Genomic DNA, 15,769 nt, shown 5'->3' with positions numbered 1-15,769 from the left:
TGCAGTGCCTGCATTTCAGACAGTGCCTGCATTTCAGACAGTGCAGCGCCTGCATTTCAGACAGTGCAGTGCCTGCATTTCAGACAGTGCCTCCATTTCAGACACTGCAGCGCCTGCATTTCAGACAGTGCAGTGCCTGCATTTCAGACACGAGCCCTGCAGTCCTTTCCCTCTGGGCTGGGGATGTCCTGTGAGCTGCTGGGGCCGGCCAGGACGAGCGCGCTGTCCCCATCTGTGTCCGTCTGTCCCCGTCTGTGTGTCCGTGCCGCGTGCTGTCCCCGCTGACCTGGCTGGGGCTGTTTTGCAGGCAAGATCGACATGGTGAAGTCCAAGTGGGGCCTGGCGCTGGCGGCGGTGGTGACGGTGCTCAGCTCGCTGCTCATGTCCGTGGGGCTCTGCACGCTGTTCGGCCTCACGCCCACGCTCAACGGCGGGTACGTGCCAGCCCTGCCCGGGCACAGCTGGGGCACCTCTGTGTGCCGGGGAACGAGCTCCTGTGGGGCTGGACACGCTGCTGGGCACGGCCACTGCGGAATTCGCAGGCAACCCCGACGAGGGGAGAGATGAGTGAATGTGACTCCATGCTCTTAGAAGGCTGATTTAGTATTTTATGATATTATATTAAATTAAAGAATGCTATACTACACTATACTAAAGAATTGAGAAGGGTACAGACAGAAGGCTACTCAGAATGAATAATGGAAACTCGTGACTGTCTCCTCCAGAGTCCTGATACAGCTGGCTGGGATTGGTCATTAAGTCAAAACAATTCACATGAAACCAATCAAGCAACCACCTGTTGGTAAACAATCCCCAAACACACTCCAAAGCAGCAAAACACAGCAGAAGCAATCAGATAATAATTGGTTTTCATTTTTCTCTGAGGCTTCTCAGCTTCCCAGGACAAGAAACCCTGGCAAAGGGATTTTTCAGAAACTGTGGCAGTGACAGGTCACCATCAGGTGCTCACCAGGGCTGCAGGGGATGTGCTCCCGTGCTGGCCAGTCCTCCTGGAGACCCCTTACTGCTGAGCAGTTGGCTCAGGGCCTGGAGCAGGAGGAGTTGCTGGGATAACAGTGGGTTTGTTACCCCTGCAGTGAGCAGGCTCTCCCACAGCTCCTCCTGCAGCAGCTCCATTGTGATTCCCGTCCCCAAGGAGCTTATCTCCCATCTCTGTCCTGTGCTGGTGCTGCCTGGAGGGCTCACGAGGGTTATGAGCTGAAATTGCTGTCATTAAAGGCAGCCCTGAGGTGTTCTTGCTGAATTTTGGATTCTTGGGCATAAGCAAGAAGCTGCCCACGAGAGGCTCGCCTGTGCTGGTGGTTTTTCACTCGCTGTGGACATTCACTGACATTCCCCCTTCCAGTGTCTGAGGGAGCCTACAGGGAGGCTGGAGAGGGATTCTTCATCAGGAACTGCAGTGATAGGACAAGGAGCAATGGTTCAAACTGAAAGAGGGCAAATTTAGGTGAGATAGACAGAAGAAATCCTTCGCTGTGAGGGTGGTGAGGGACTGGAACGGATTTCCAGAGAAGCTGTGGCTGTCCCTGGATCCTTGGCAGTGTCCCAGGCCTGGCTGGACAGGGCTTGGAGCAGCCTGGGATGGTGGAAGGTGTCCCTGCCATGGCAGGGGTGGCATGGGATGGTCCTTAAAGGAGGTGGGACACACTCCCTGCCCCTCCCTGATGGGTGACCACCCACCCCCAGTCCCTCCCAGGGTGTCCCAGGCCCATCTCTGCTGCTGTACCTGATGCTGGAGAGCAGAGGGCTCTGACCCTGGGAAGCACCAAGATTAATTTAGTGCTGCTCCCCAAGGGGCACTTCCCAGGAATTCCTGCAGCTTTGCAGAGGTGATTTCTGCCCAAGGCAGAGGAAGCACAAACCCGTTCCTTGCGCAGTGTGACACTGAGGGGAGGGACTGGGGCACACGGTGGTGTCTCCTCACCTCGACTCCCAGGGGTGCGTTTGCTCCAAACTTGCCTCTTTCCCTTCTTTTTCCCCGTGGATCCCCTCCTCAGCCGTGCCTCTGTTTCCTCAGGGAGATATTCCCGTACCTGGTGGTGGTGATTGGCCTGGAGAACGTGCTGGTCCTCACCAAGTCCGTTGTGTCCACGCCCGTGGACCTGGAGGTGAAGCTGCGCATCGCCCAAGGTGGGCTCCTGCTCCTCCCTGGGGGCTGCAGAGAGGGGAAGGCGGGAGAGCCAGGGGCTGGGAGAGGGGGAATGGTCTCGCTCCGGTCTGGGAAGGAAACAGGGTGACTTGTGCAGCCTTTTGTTTTGAATTCCAGGAACATAATGGTGTAGTTGCGGGCACTGATTTTGGGGATTGTTGACTGAAACAGGCTAAATAAACATAAAAAATATTAGTGGGGGAGAGCTGGATCTCCTGGTGTGGGTACTGAGCACTGTCCTCAGGTCATGGATGTCAGAAGTGCAGAACACAGGGCCTACAGAATTGCCCTTAGTGTGAGACAAAATTATCTTTTCCATTCTATGAATGCTCTGTGCCTGTGGAAGGGTTTGAGTGTGCTCACACCGTGGACAAATGGGATTTGCAATCTTCAGAGCTGTTTCTAAACATCAGGGAGAAGGGATTCTAGAACAATGCTGATTTTAGTTGTAAAAATACAAGTGGTTTGGATCCTAGATGGGAAACAGGGTCAGAACTCCGGTGGGCCTTTGCACTTGGGAGTTTTAGCCTGGAAGGGCCTTTTGGGCTGTTGCCTGTAGATTCCTGGTTTTAAGGAGGGGAAGTGCTGCTCCTTTTGCTGTGTTCATGTCTGGCACAGTGAAGAGGCTCCCCTGACCTGTGCTTGCCCTTCCCCAGGCCTGAGCAATGAGAGCTGGTCCATCATGAAGAACATGGCCACGGAGCTGGGGATCATCCTCATCGGGTACTTCACCCTGGTCCCGGCCATCCAGGTGAGTGGGGCTGCCAGGACAGAGCCCGACCACTGCGGGGAGGCACTGGGCACCAGGCTCACAGAGTCAGGGCATTGCCTGGGCTGGGAAAGCCTTGGAGACCATCAAATCCAGCTGTTCCCCAGCGCTGCCACCACTGGCCCGTGTCCCCCAGTGCCACGCAGCTGTTAAATCCCTCCAGGCACGGGGACTCCACCCCTGCCCTGGGCACTTCCAGTGCCTAGTAGCCCCTTTTGGGGAAGAAATTTTCCCTCGTTTCTAATCTAAATCTCCCCTGGCACTACCTGAGGCCTTTTCCTCTCATCCTGTCCCTTGTTCCCTGGGAGCAGAGATGGACTGTGGCCAAAAAGAACAAAGAATGTGAATTAGAGTAAATATCCTTGGGTTCTCACATGGACTCACCCAGAACTCTGAGCCAAGACAAGAGCTGGATCGGGGGGTTTGTCAGCAAAGCCCTGCTGGGGTCCCTCGTTCTGAGGGGCTCTGGCAGCTCATCCCTGTCCCACCCACAGGAGTTCTGCCTCTTCGCCGTGGTGGGGCTGGTGTCAGACTTCTTCCTGCAGATGTTCTTCTTCACCACGGTGCTGTCCATCGACATCCGCCGCATGGAGGTGGGCAAGGGGCACGGCCCGGGGGAGGAGGGAGCACAGCCCCAGCGTCCCGCTCCCCAGAGAGGAAAGGAACAGGATTGTAATCTCACCGAGCTGGGAAAGGCCTTTAACCGCTCCCCACAGCAGCACTGTGCTCACCCTGACCGTGTCCCCGAGTGCCACGTCACAGGGCTGTTAAATCCCCCCAGCGTGGGGACTCCACCCCTCTTCTGGGCCAGGGGCCAGGGCTGGACATTCCAGGAAGAAATTTCCTTCCATTCCAGGAAGCAGTTTTTCCTAATGTTTAACCTAAGCTTCCCCATGTCAGCTTGAGGCTGTTTCCTCTCGTCCTGGGCTGTTCCAGTGCTGGTTCTGTACTTGCTTGGTTACACACACAGGGATTGGGAACAGAACACTTGAGGGAAAAGGCACTCTCAGGAAGGACACGGAGCTGTGGGAGCAAATCCAGAGGAGCATCGAGTCGATTAGAGGGATGGAGCAGCTCTGCTGTCAGGAAAGGCTGAGAGAATTGGGATTGCACAGCCTGGGGAGGGAAAGCTCAGAGACCTACTTGTGGCCTTCCAGGACCTGAAGGGAGCCCACAGGAAAAATGGGGAGAGATGGTGGACAGGTTAAGGGGGAATGTCTTCAAACTGGCAGAAAAAAGGTTTACATTGGACAGTAGGAAGAACGTTGTGAGAGTGGGCAGGCCCTGGCACAGGTGCCCAGAGCAGCTGTGGCTGCCCCTGCATCTCTGGCAGTGTCCCAGGCCAGGCTGGACAGGGCTTGGAGCAGCCTGGGACAGTGGCAGGTGTCCCTGCCACGGCAGGGGTGGGATGGGATGAGCTTTAAGGTCCCTTCCAGCCCAACCATTCCATCATTCCCTGGCTCTGCAAATGTGCTGACTGGGGTAAATGGGCTGGGAGGAGACACCAAGGAGTCACCCCCCTGACCCTGACGGAACAATCTCTGCCCAGGGGTCCCTCCCTCTCCCCAGGGGTCCCTCCTGGCTCCCCAGGGCTCCCTCCCAGCAGCCCAGGGGTCTCTCCCGGCTCCCCAGGGGTCCCTCCCAGCTTCACAGGGGTCCCTCCCACTCCCCGGGGGTCCCTCCCAGCTCCCCAGGGGTTCCTCCCTCTCCCCAGGGGTCCCTCCCAGCTCCCCAGGGGTCCCTCCCGGCTCCCTAGGGGCCCCTCCCAGCAGCCCAGGGGTCTCTCCCGGCTCCCCAGGGGTCCCTCCCAGCTTCACAGGGGTCCCTCCCACTCTCCAGGGGTCCCTCCCAGCTCCCCAGGGGTTCCTCCGTCTCCCCAGGGGTCCCTCCCGGCTCCCTAGGGGCCCCTCCCAGCAGCCCAGGGGTCTCTCCCGGCTCCCCAGGGGTCCCTCCCAGCTTCACAGCGGTCCCTCCTGGCTGCCCAGGGCTTCCTCCTGCTCCCCAGGTGTCCCTCCCGGCTCCCTAGGGGCCCCTCCCAGCAGCCCAGGGGCCCCTCCCTCTTCCCCAGGGCTCCCTCCCAGCTGCCCAGGGGTCCCTCCCTCTCCCCAGGTGTCTCTCCCTCACCCCAGGGGTCCCTCCCACTCCCCAGGTGTCCCTCCCTCACCCCAGGGGTCCCTCCCTCTCCCCAGGTGTCTCTCCCAGCTCCCCAGGGGTCCCTCCCTCACCCCAGGTGTCTCTCCCGGCTTCCCAGGGCTCCCTCCCAGCTGCCATGGGGTCCCTCCCTCTCCCCAGGGGTCCCTCCCGGCTCCCCAGGGGTCCCTCCCGGCTCCCCAGGGGCTCCTCCCAGCTCCGTAGGGGCCCCTCCCAGCAGCCCAGGGGTCCCTCCCGGCTGCCCAGGGCTTCCTCCTGCTCCCCGGGGGTCCCTCCCAGCTCCCCAGGGGTCCCTCCCTCTCCCCAGGGGTCCCTCCCAGCAGCCCAGGGTCCCCTCCCTCACCCCAGGGGTCCCTCCCTCTCCCCAGGTGTCCCTCCCACTCCCCAGGGGTCCCTCCCTCTCCCCAGGGGTCCCTCCCTCTCCCCAGGGGTCCCTCCCGGCTCCCCAGGGGTCCCTCCCAGCTCCCCAGGGGTCCCTCCCGGCTCCCCAGGTGCCCGCAGCCCCTGAGCCCTGCCCGCGGTGTCCTTTGCAGCTGGCTGACCTGAACAAGCGGCTGCCCCCCGAGTCGTGCCTGGCCAAGGCGCCGTGCCGCGCGCGGGCGCTGCGCCCGGCGGTGCCGCACACGCCGCACACCATCACGCTGCAGCCGCACACCATCACCCTGCAGCCGTCCTCGCTGCGCAACCTGCGCCTGCCCAAGCGCCTGCGCGTCATCTACTTCTTCGCCCGCACCCGCCTGGCCCAGCGCCTCATCATGGTACGTGCCAGGGGACACTGCCGGGGGCACGGAGAGACGGGGGACACAGAGAGCCAGGGGGACACTGCCGGGGGCACGGAGAGACAGGGGGACACTGCCGGGGGCACGGAGAGCCAGGGGACACTGCCGGGGGCACGGAGAGCCAGGGGACACAGAGAGACAGGGGGACACTGCCGGGGGCACAGAGAGACAGGGGACACTGCCGGGAGGCACGGAGAGACAGGGGGCATAGAGAGACAGGGGGACACTGCCGGGGGTACAGAGAGACAGGGGACACTGCCGGGAGGCATGGAGAGACAGGGGGCATAGAGAGACAGGGGGACACTGCCGGGGGCACAGAGAGACAGGGGACACTGCCGGGAGGCACACACACACTGCCAGGGGCACTCACACTGCCAGGGGGGCACAGAGAGCCAGGGGCACACACTGCCAGGGGGCACCCAGAAAGCCAGGGGGGCACCCACACTGCCAGGGGGCACACACTGCCGGGGGGCACCCACATGGTTGGAATGGCACCCAGAGAGCCAGGGGGCACACACACTGCCGGGGGGCACAGAGAGCCAGGGGGGCACTCACACTGCCAGGGGGCACCCAGAGAGCCAGGGGCACACACTGCCACTCACACTGCCGGGGGGCACCCAGAGAGCCAGGGGCACACACTGCCGGGGGGCACACACTGCTGGGGGGCACAGAGAGCCAGGGGCACACACTGCCGGGGGGCACTCACACTGCCAGGGGGCACCCAGAGAGCCAGGGCACACACACACACTGCCAGGGGGCACACAGAGAGCTGGGATGGCACACAAATAGCCAGGATGGCACCCGGACAGCTGGGATGGCACCCAGAGAGTCAGGCTGGCACCCAGAGAGCCAGGCTGGCACCCCTGCCCACCCTGCCAGCCACCCAGCCCCGGCAGGCCTGACACACCTCCATGTCCTGCTCCCCACACGAGTCTGGTGCTGCCCATGGGATGCAGCAGCAGATTTCCAAGCTGGCTGAGTGTGAGATGATTCTACAGAATGTCACACTGAGATGATTTTACAGAAAGTCACAGCTGAGATGATTCTACAGAATGTCACACTGAGATGATTTTACAGAAAGTCACAGTTGAGATGATTTTACAGAATGTCACAGCTGAGATGATTTTACAGAATGTCACACTGAAATGATTCTACAGAATGTCACACTGAGATGATTTTACAGAATGTCACACTGAAATGATTCTACAGAATGTCACACTGAGATGATTTTACAGAAAGTCACAATTGAGATGGTTCTACAGAAAGTCACACTGAGATGATTTTACAGAAAGTCACAATTGAGATGGTTCTACAGAAAGTCCCACTTTGTTCCTGCACATGAGGACTAAAGGCACTCAGGAGATACTTTGCTCAAGGTTTCACTCCCTACAGCTGCTGCAGCCACACGTCCTCTGGTCCTGCTTGTCCCCTGTCCCTGCTTGGCTGTCTCGGATGGAATTCCAGGGATCTCTGCCCCCCCAGCCAGCCCTGGCAGTCCAAGTTCAGTCCCCACACGGTGCCAGAGCAGTGGGTCCTGCCTGGGTGTGGATCCAAAAACCCCAGCTGAGCCTTTCCAGCCCTGCCTGCAGGTGCCGGGCGGGCTGGTGCCAGCTGCCAGCACGGAGTCCCCTTCCTGCTGTGCCCGCGGGGAGAGCAGCTGGGCTCTGAGCGTCCCGTGGATCATGGAATAGTGGTGTCCAGGTCCTGGGCGTGCTGGGCAGTGCTGAACCCTCCCCAGGAGCAGGAAACGAGGGCTGCCTGCGGGTGGGCTGCCCTGGCTCAGCTCGGGCAGGGCACTGAGGGGAGCTGTGTCCCTGCTCAGGCTGGGGACAGGCAGTGGCACTGAGGGGAGCTGTGTCTCAGGCTGGGGACAGGGAGGTGGCACTGAGGGGAGCTGTGTCCCTGCTCAGGCAGGGGACAGGCAGTGGCACTGAGGGGAGCTGTGTCTCTGCTCAGGCTGGGGACAGGGAGGTGGCACTGAGGGGAGCTGTGTCTCAGGCTGGGGACAGGCAGTGACACTGAAGGGAGCTGTGTCCCTGCTCAGGCAGGGGACAGGGAGGTGGCACTGAAGGGAGCTGTGTCCCTGCTCAGGCAGGGGACAGGGAGGTGACACTGAGGGGAGCTGTGTCCCTGCTCAGGCAGGGGACAGGCAGTGGCACTGAAGGGAGCTGTGTCTCTGCTCAGGCAGGGGACAGGGAGGTGACACTGAAGGGAGCTGTGTCTCAGGCTGGGGACAGGCGGTGGCACTGAGGGGAGCTGTGTCTCAGGCTGGGGACAGGCGGTGGCACTGAGGGAGCTGTGTCCCTGCTCAGGCTGGGGACAGGGAGGTGGCACTGAGGGAGCTGTGTCTCAGGCTGGGGACAGGCAGTGGCACTGAGGGGAGCTGTGTCTCAGGCTGGGGACAGGGCAGTGACACTGAGGGAGCTGTGTCTCAGGCAGGGGACAGGCAGTGGCACTGAGGGAGCTGTGTCCCTGCTCAGGCAGGGGACAGGCAGTGGCACTGAGGGAGCTGTGTCTCATCCTGCACAGGCCGGGACAGTGATCTGGATCGGAATCCTGGTGTACACGGATCCTGCTGGGCTCCGCACCTACCTCACGTCCCAGGTCACCGAGCAGAGTCCCCTGGGGGACGCGGGCCTGCCTGCCATGCCCGTTCCCGGGGGGGTGCTGCCGGCCGGGGACCCCACGCTGGACCTGTCGGTGTTCCCCTCGGAGCCCGTGCAGCTGCCGGAGAACCGCACGCAGCCGCGGGAGCAGCAGGCGCGGCGGGAGCCCGAGCAGCACGGCCGGGCCCCGGGGCCCGAGGGCAGGGACCCCGGGCAGCTGGAGCTGGGGACGGAAGCACAGCTCACCTGGGGAGCGGAGGATGAGGAGATCTGGAGGAAGCTTTCCTTCAGGCACTGGCCAGCCCTCTTCAGCTACTACAACATCACCCTGGCCAAGAGGCAAGTGGGCTGGCGTGGAGTGCCAGAGGCTCTGGGATCTGGCTGCTGACCCCAAGGGTTTGTCTTGCTGCTGTCCTTTGTGCTCCCATAACCTGTTCCACGGGGCTCATTCCCAGCTCACATAACCTGCTTCCTTCCACGGGGCTCATTCCCAGCTCACATAACCTGCTTCCTTCCACGGGGCTCACTGCAGGTGTGTGCGGGAGGAGCTGCTGAGCAGGTCCCCTGGGGTGGGCAGAGCTCACAAACCCTCCACAGTTCCTCTGGGAATCAGGGTTGTTCCACTCTGCTCCTGGGTGGTTTATGTGCTTGGTGTCTTCTGTCTTCCTTTGTCCTGGAACTGAAGTTTTAAAATCTGCAAAACAAGAAAAGGGGGCTCAGGGGGACCCTGTGGCTCTGCACAGGAGGGGACAGCCGGGGGGGCGGGCTGTGCTCCAGGGAACAGGGACAGGAGCAGAGGGAATGGCCTCAGGCTGGGCCAGGGCAGCTCAGGGTGGTATTTTGGGAAGAGTCCTTCCCCAGAAGGGTTCTCTGGCCCTGGCACAGCTGCTCAGGGCTGTGGTGGAGTCCCCATCCCTGGAGGGTTTAAAAGCCCTGTGGATGTGGGGTTTGGGGACATAGGTTAGTGCTGGCCTTGGCAGTGCTGGGGGAGCAGGCAGACCTGATGGTGCCAGAGGGCTTTTCAACCTCAGGAATTCCACGATTGTCTGATACAATCATCTGCAGGGGATGGAAACAGTACACGTGGGGAAGAGACAGCTGAGCTGAAGGAGCTGCTTGGCGAGACCTCCCAGCCTGCAGCACACAGGAAACCAGGCTTAAATTCATGGGATCCACTCGATCTCATCAGACTTCATTTCACTGTTAGCTCTTTGAAGGGTTAAAACCTGGGGGATAGCATTGGGGGAGAACGTTTCCAAGGAGATCTTTCGTTCAGAGCACCTGAAGTCACACGCTGAAGGCCCCCCGATTCCTGCCCTGGCTGCCCAGTGACCCGTGCCCGTGCCCTGTCCCCTCAGGTACATCAGCATCCTGCCAGCCATCCCTGTCACGCTGTACCTGAACCCCCAGGAGGCCCTGGAGATGCGGCACCCCCAGGAGGCCTCGCGCTCCCAGCCCTTCCTGGCGGACACGGGACCCCAGCCGGAGCAGCCCCGCGGCCACCAGGATGTCACCCTCTACAAGTAAAGCGTCTGTCACAGCCCCCCAGCCTGCCTCAGCCCCGGGGGCACAGGGCTGGTGCTTCTGCTGGCAGAGGAGACAGCTCCTGAGGCTTCAGTGCCAGAGCTCGGGGGCTGGGGAGGCTCCAGTGCAAAGGGAACTCGGTGCCTCCAGGCAGTTTTCCATCAGCCAGGGCAGGAATGGGCTGTGCACGGAGGCCCTTAGGGCTGCTGCTGCAGTACGGGGCTGATCACGGGGTGATGAGGGCAGGAGGTCATTTTGGGGGTTTAAGTGTGAACCCCAGAACGGTCTGGGTTGGAAGGGACCTTAAAACCAATCCAGTCCCGCAGGCAGGGACACCTTCCACTATCCCAGGGTGCTCCAAGCCCAGTCCAACCTTGCTTTGGACACCTCCAGGGATCATGGGGCAGCCAGCACCTGGATATAATTTGATAATGATTTATTAGGGGTCAGATCAAACTCCGGTGCAAGGAGCTTCCCTCTCTGTGCAGGCAGCAGCTCACGAGCCCTGCCTGAATCTGCACGTGCTGAACACACTGTTGTCCCATCCCCAGCTGGTGTTTTCTTAAACCTTAGTTGCTCATTACTTTCCTTACTGAAAAGCCTCAAAATCTCGTGGAAATTGCCATTTTCCCATTAAACCCCCCTTAATTTCCAACAAACCTCTGTAATTTGTTGAAAAGCTTTCTCAGCTGAGAAACTCAGACCGGCACACGAGTACTCCTGGCACAAGACTTCCCAAATCTATCCGTGGACCAGAAACTGGAGTTCATTTCCTTACCCTCCTGTCCTGGTGTGTGTGTGTGTCCCCAGGGTGGCTGCTCTGGGCCTGGCATCGGGCATCCTGCTGGTGCTGCTGCTGTTCTGCCTCTACCGGGTGCTGTGCCCCAAGAACTACGGGCAGAACGGGCCGGGCCGGCGCCGCCGCGGGGACCTGCCCTGCGACGACTACGGCTACTCGCCCCCCGAGACCGAGATCGTGCCCCTGGTGCTCAGGGGACACCTCATGGTAGGTCCAGCTTAGGAATAAATACCTCAGGAGAGGTTATTGGAGCGTGAAATTCCTGCAGCACGTTCTCGTCCGCTCCTGGGGCTCGCTGGCTGCAATTCCCGCCATGGCCGCCTCTGGCTTCCCTTCCTGCTTTGCTGGCATAGCTCCACATTGCTGAGCTCCAGGGGACAGCTGGAGGTGGCACTCGCTGCTCCGGGCTGGGTGACAAGGTGGGGATCAGTCACAGGTGGGACTCCGTGCTCTGGGAGGGCTTTTCCAGCCAGGGTGAGTCCAGGATTCCTCCTGTTCTGAGATGAAACAAAGCTCTTGGCCATTCAGACGAGTTTACAGTGCTGGGGTGTCTCCGAAAAGCTCTGTCTCTGCTCCTGATCCTGCCTTCAAACTGGCAGGGAGTTTTTTAGGGAAGGCAAGACAGGTGGAGGCTGTTGGATTTGCAGTGGTACAGTGCACACCGAGGTCTCTGGGCAGAGATCCTGGAATCCCAGAATGGTTTGGGTTGAAGGGGATCTTGAACTCATCCAGTGCCACCTCTGCCATGGCAGGGACACCTTCCACAAGCCCCATCCAGCTGGCCTCGGGCCCTTCCAGGGGCGTCCATGTCCTCACCGTCCCTCAGTTCCTAAACCAGCCAGTTTTGACATAAAATCCATCATCTCTGCAGCTCTGCAGCCACCCCAGGCTGCGGCGAGGACGCGGAGGCCTCGGTGGTGCCCCCCTGAGCTGTGCTTGTCCTTCCTCCCTCGCAGGACATCGAGTGCCTGGCCAGTGACGGGATGCTGCTGGTGAGCTGCTGCCTGGTGGGGCAGATCCGCGTGTGGGACGCGCAGACGGGCGACTGCCTCACCGTCATCCCCAAGCCCAGGTACGGCCCGGCCGCGTCCCCACAGCCCCGTGCTCCCGGGAGGCAGCCGCAGCCCCGGGCTGAGCTCCGTCCCCCCTCGCAGGCTGCGCAGGGACAGCAGCGGCATCCTGGACTACCAGGAGGGCTGGGATCCCAGCGCGGACGGCAAGAGCGGGCCGGAGGACTCCTTCGAGAGCGGCCACCAGCTCAAGCGGCTGCTGGGGCCCCCCCAGCCCCCCCTGTTCTGTGACCAGCCCGACCTCACGTCCCTCATCGACACCAATTTCCTGGAGCGCGCCAAGGCGGCCGAGGCCGAGCCGCGCCTGCGGGCCGTGGGCGCGCGCCGCAAGGACTCGGGATACGACTTCAGCAGCCTGGTGGGGAAGGTGTACGAGGAGCACGGCAGCTCCGGCTGCAGGAACGGGAACTTCCCGGGGCTCTCGGCCCCACCTGGGCCCTGCGGGAGCGGCGGGCGCGCTCCGGCCTGCGGCCCCGACGAGGGCGGCTGCGGCGGGGACGAGAGCTGCGCGGGGTGCGACAGATCCTCGCCCCTGCAGCCCTGGGGAGGGGACCTGGAGAGCTCCGTCTGGAGCCTGGAACTGCAGGGGAACCTCATCGTGGCTGGCAGGAGTAATGGGAAGCTGGAGGTGAGGAGCGGGGACACAGCAAGGGGAAGGTGGAGGTGAGCAGGGACACAGGAACAGGGAGATGGAGATGAGGAGCAGGGACACAGGAACAGGTGGAGATGAGCAGGACACAGGAACAGGGAGATGGAGATGAGGAGCAGGGACACAGGAACAGGGAGGTGGAGATGAGCAGGGACACAGGAACAGGGAGGGGGAGATGAGGAGCAGGGACACAGGAACAGGGAGGTGGAGATGAGCAGGGACACAGGAACAGGGAGGTGGAGATGAGCAGGGACACAGGAACAGGGAGGTGGAGATGAGCAGGGACACAGGAACAGGGAGATGGAGGTGAGCAGGGACACAGGAACAGGGAGATGGAGATGAGCAGGGACACAGGAACAGGGAGGTGGAGATGAGGAGCAGGGACACAGGAACAGGTGGAGATGAGAGGAGTAGGGAGTGCAGGAGCAGCAAGGTGGGGTGAGGAGCAGGGATGCAGTAACGGGAGGCAGGAGGTCACACAGCCTGGGAGCACAGCACAGGGAGCTGTGACCTGCTCAATCAGCTCGGGGGCCAGGAGCAGAGCACACGGAGCTGTTGGGGATCCCAGATCCCCCTGTGTCCAGTGCTCCTCTGGCCAGTGTCACCGCAGTGACCCCTCCTCCCCCAGGTGTGGGATGCCATCGAGGGGACCCTCCGCAGCAGCAATGATGAAGGACAATCCGGCATCACAGCCCTCGTCTTCCTCAACAACAGGTAACTCCTCGTGCAGCTGCTGGGATCCCCAGCCCCAGCCTCCACGGCAGCTCCCGGCAGCAGAGGCTCAGCTGGGATGCGTCTTCCTTGCAATCAGTGTCATGGAATATCCTGAGCTGGAAGGGGCCCCCAAAGACCGTGGAGTCCAACCCCTGCCCTGCCCAAGACACCCCAACAACCCCACCCTGTGCCTGAGAGCTTTGTCCAAACACTCCTGAGCCCTGGCAGGGCTGGAGCAGTCACCATTCCCAGGGGAGCCCATTCAGTGCCCAACCACCTTTCCTTGCTATCCTGCCTAATCCTCTGAGAATCCATCTCTCACCAGCTTGCCTGGCTGCAGGTCTGCTCCAGCAGCCACTTCTTCAGCCCTCAGTCTTGCCAGTAGCTGAACTTCCAGAGGGTTCCAGGGCCGGGCACCTTTGGGTCACTGCTGTTCAGAGGCACTGCCATTGTCCAGTCCCCTCGGAGCTGTGTCCAGCCTCCCAGCCCGGTTCTGTGCAGCCTCCCCCCGGGGCTGGGTGGTCTGTGCTTGGCCCGGGGGTGTCCAGGTCTGGGGCTCAGGGAGGGGCCTCTCTCAGCCCCCACGTCTGTCCCCCAGGATCGTGGCTGCCCGGCTGAATGGCTCCCTGGATTTCTTCTCTCTGGAGACACACACGTCCTTGAACCACCTGCAGTTCCGAGGTGAGCGGGTGTTGGAGTGTCAGTGTGCTGCCCTGGGCTCCTGCCTTACCCCCTGCAGCTTTGGTGGCAACTGCTCCAGAAGCCCCCGGAGCTGTGCTGAGCTGAGGGCGCTCCCTGTGCTGGGCACCATCCCCACGCTGCCCTTAGCTCCTTCCACATCTGTCTCCCTTCTGCGTGTCTCACTGCTCCCGTGCCAGGACAGCCCGAGCCCTGGCACAGGCCCGGCGCAGCCCAGAGGGATCCCTGGGGGTGGCTGCTTAGAGCAGGGGTTCCTTTGCTTCTGGAGCAGAACAGAGGGGATGAACAGAGGGGAGACTGGGCAGAAATTCTTCCCGGAGGGTGGCGAGGGGCCGGAGTGAATTTCCTGCAGGCTGGGGGCTGTGGAGATGGGGCTGCCGTTTGGTGGCTGCCCCATCCCTGGAGGCATCCAGGGCCATCCCAGGAGCAGCCTGGGACAGCGGAAGGGTGTGGGACTGGATGGGCTTCAAGGGCTCTTCCGTCCCAAACCAGTTTGAGCCTGTTGGGGCCCCCGCTCCAGCCGTTCTCAGCACGGAGGGTTCGCCGGGGTCCCAGCCCCAAATTCCCCAAAGGCCAGCCCCGCTGAGGCCCGTGTTGCCCGCAGGAGGCGCGGGCAGGAGCAGCCTGCCGCCGTCGCCGGAGCTGTGCCGCGGGGCCGCGGTGCGCTGCCAGCTGACCCACAGCGTGCCCTGCGCGCACCACAAGCCCATCACCGCGCTCAAGGCCGCCGCCGGCCGCCTCGTCACCGGCAGCCAGGACCACACCCTGCGGGTGAGCGGGGCCGGCGGGGCCGGGAGGGGAGCCCCGAGCTCCGCGGGGGCTGCTGGCCGAGGGGGACGGAGCCCACGGTGTCACCCCGCCTCGGCAGCGGGTGACTTCAAAGCGTTATGGAATCGCTGAGGTCGGGAAAGCTCTTCAAGACTGCCAAGTGCAGCCAGTCCTCAGCACTGCAAGGCCACCACTAACCCCTGTCCCCAAGTGCCACAGCCACATGGCTTTGAAATCCCTTCAGGGATGGGGAATCCATCACTGCCCTGGCAGCCCTTCCAATGCCTTACCGCCCTTTCCATGAAGGAGTTTTCCCAATATCCAACCTCAACTTCCCTCTGCTCCTGTCCCTGCTCCCTGGGAGCACAGCCTGAGCTCCCCGGCTGTCCCCTCCTGGCAGGAGCTGTGCAGAGCCACAGGGTCCCCCTGAGCCTCCTTTTCTCCAGGCTGAGCCCCTTCCCAGCTCCCTCAGCCCCTCCTGGGGCCCCAGCCCTTCCCAGCTCCATTCCCTTCCCTGAACACACTCCAGCCCCTCCAGGTCTTCCTGTCGGGGGGACCCAGAGCAGCCCCCAGGATCTGCGGCCCCTCAGCAGGGCCAGCACAGGGGGACAATCCCTGCCCTGGTCTTGTGGCCACACTGGTTTTGACGCAATCCAGGAGCCGTTGGCCTCTTGCCCACCTGGGCACATCCACCAGCACCTCAGGGTCTTTCCAGCTGCTGTGTCCCCAGGCTGGAGCATTCCATGAGGCTGCTGTGGCATTCCCTGAGTGGCAGACCCAGGTTCTGGGGTGTCCCCTCTGCCCTTCAGCTGTGCAGTCACTGCCCTGTGCCCACCCTGGCACTGCCCACCAGCCCTGCAGCTCCCCGTGGGCCCTGGCACCGCCGTGGGCAGGCTCTGGCTGTGCCACAGTGGGACCGGGTGGGACCTGCTGTGCCGGGGGAGCTCAGGTGGCCCCAGAGCCTCACTCGGGCCTCTCCCGCCCCAGGTGTTCCGGCTGGAGGACTCGTGCTGCCTGTTCACCCTGCAGGGCCACTCGGGAGCCATCACGGCCGTGTACATCGACCAGGTA

At 62.0% G+C, this 15,769-nt stretch overlaps 1 protein-coding gene across 2 annotated transcripts in view; it reads left to right on the top strand.

Annotated features, from left to right (window-relative positions):
* The window catches only part of LOC119698278 (SREBF chaperone), a 59,410-nt gene that overhangs the window by 39,841 nt on the left and 3,800 nt on the right, over positions 1 to 15,769 (top strand). For both annotated transcript variants that reach the window (XM_038130011.1, XM_038130010.1), the window contains exons 8-21: positions 308 to 434; positions 2,039 to 2,151; positions 2,827 to 2,921; positions 3,434 to 3,532; positions 5,624 to 5,848; positions 8,399 to 8,814; positions 9,834 to 9,998; positions 10,810 to 11,005; positions 11,755 to 11,870; positions 11,953 to 12,496; positions 13,146 to 13,231; positions 13,830 to 13,912; positions 14,535 to 14,701; positions 15,686 to 15,766. In XM_038130011.1, the coding sequence (XP_037985939.1) occupies positions 308 to 434; positions 2,039 to 2,151; positions 2,827 to 2,921; positions 3,434 to 3,532; positions 5,624 to 5,848; positions 8,399 to 8,814; positions 9,834 to 9,998; positions 10,810 to 11,005; positions 11,755 to 11,870; positions 11,953 to 12,496; positions 13,146 to 13,231; positions 13,830 to 13,912; positions 14,535 to 14,701; positions 15,686 to 15,766 (2,513 nt within the window). The remainder of the gene's footprint in view (positions 1 to 307; positions 435 to 2,038; positions 2,152 to 2,826; positions 2,922 to 3,433; positions 3,533 to 5,623; positions 5,849 to 8,398; positions 8,815 to 9,833; positions 9,999 to 10,809; positions 11,006 to 11,754; positions 11,871 to 11,952; positions 12,497 to 13,145; positions 13,232 to 13,829; positions 13,913 to 14,534; positions 14,702 to 15,685; positions 15,767 to 15,769) is intronic.

The sequence above is a fragment of the Motacilla alba genome, chromosome 2, assembly GCF_015832195.1.
Source record: "Motacilla alba alba isolate MOTALB_02 chromosome 2, Motacilla_alba_V1.0_pri, whole genome shotgun sequence".
NCBI classification, from domain to species: domain Eukaryota; kingdom Metazoa; phylum Chordata; class Aves; order Passeriformes; family Motacillidae; genus Motacilla; species Motacilla alba.
The sequence above is the reverse complement of the archived record's forward strand: the minus strand, read 5'-3'. Positions and strand labels throughout refer to the sequence as shown.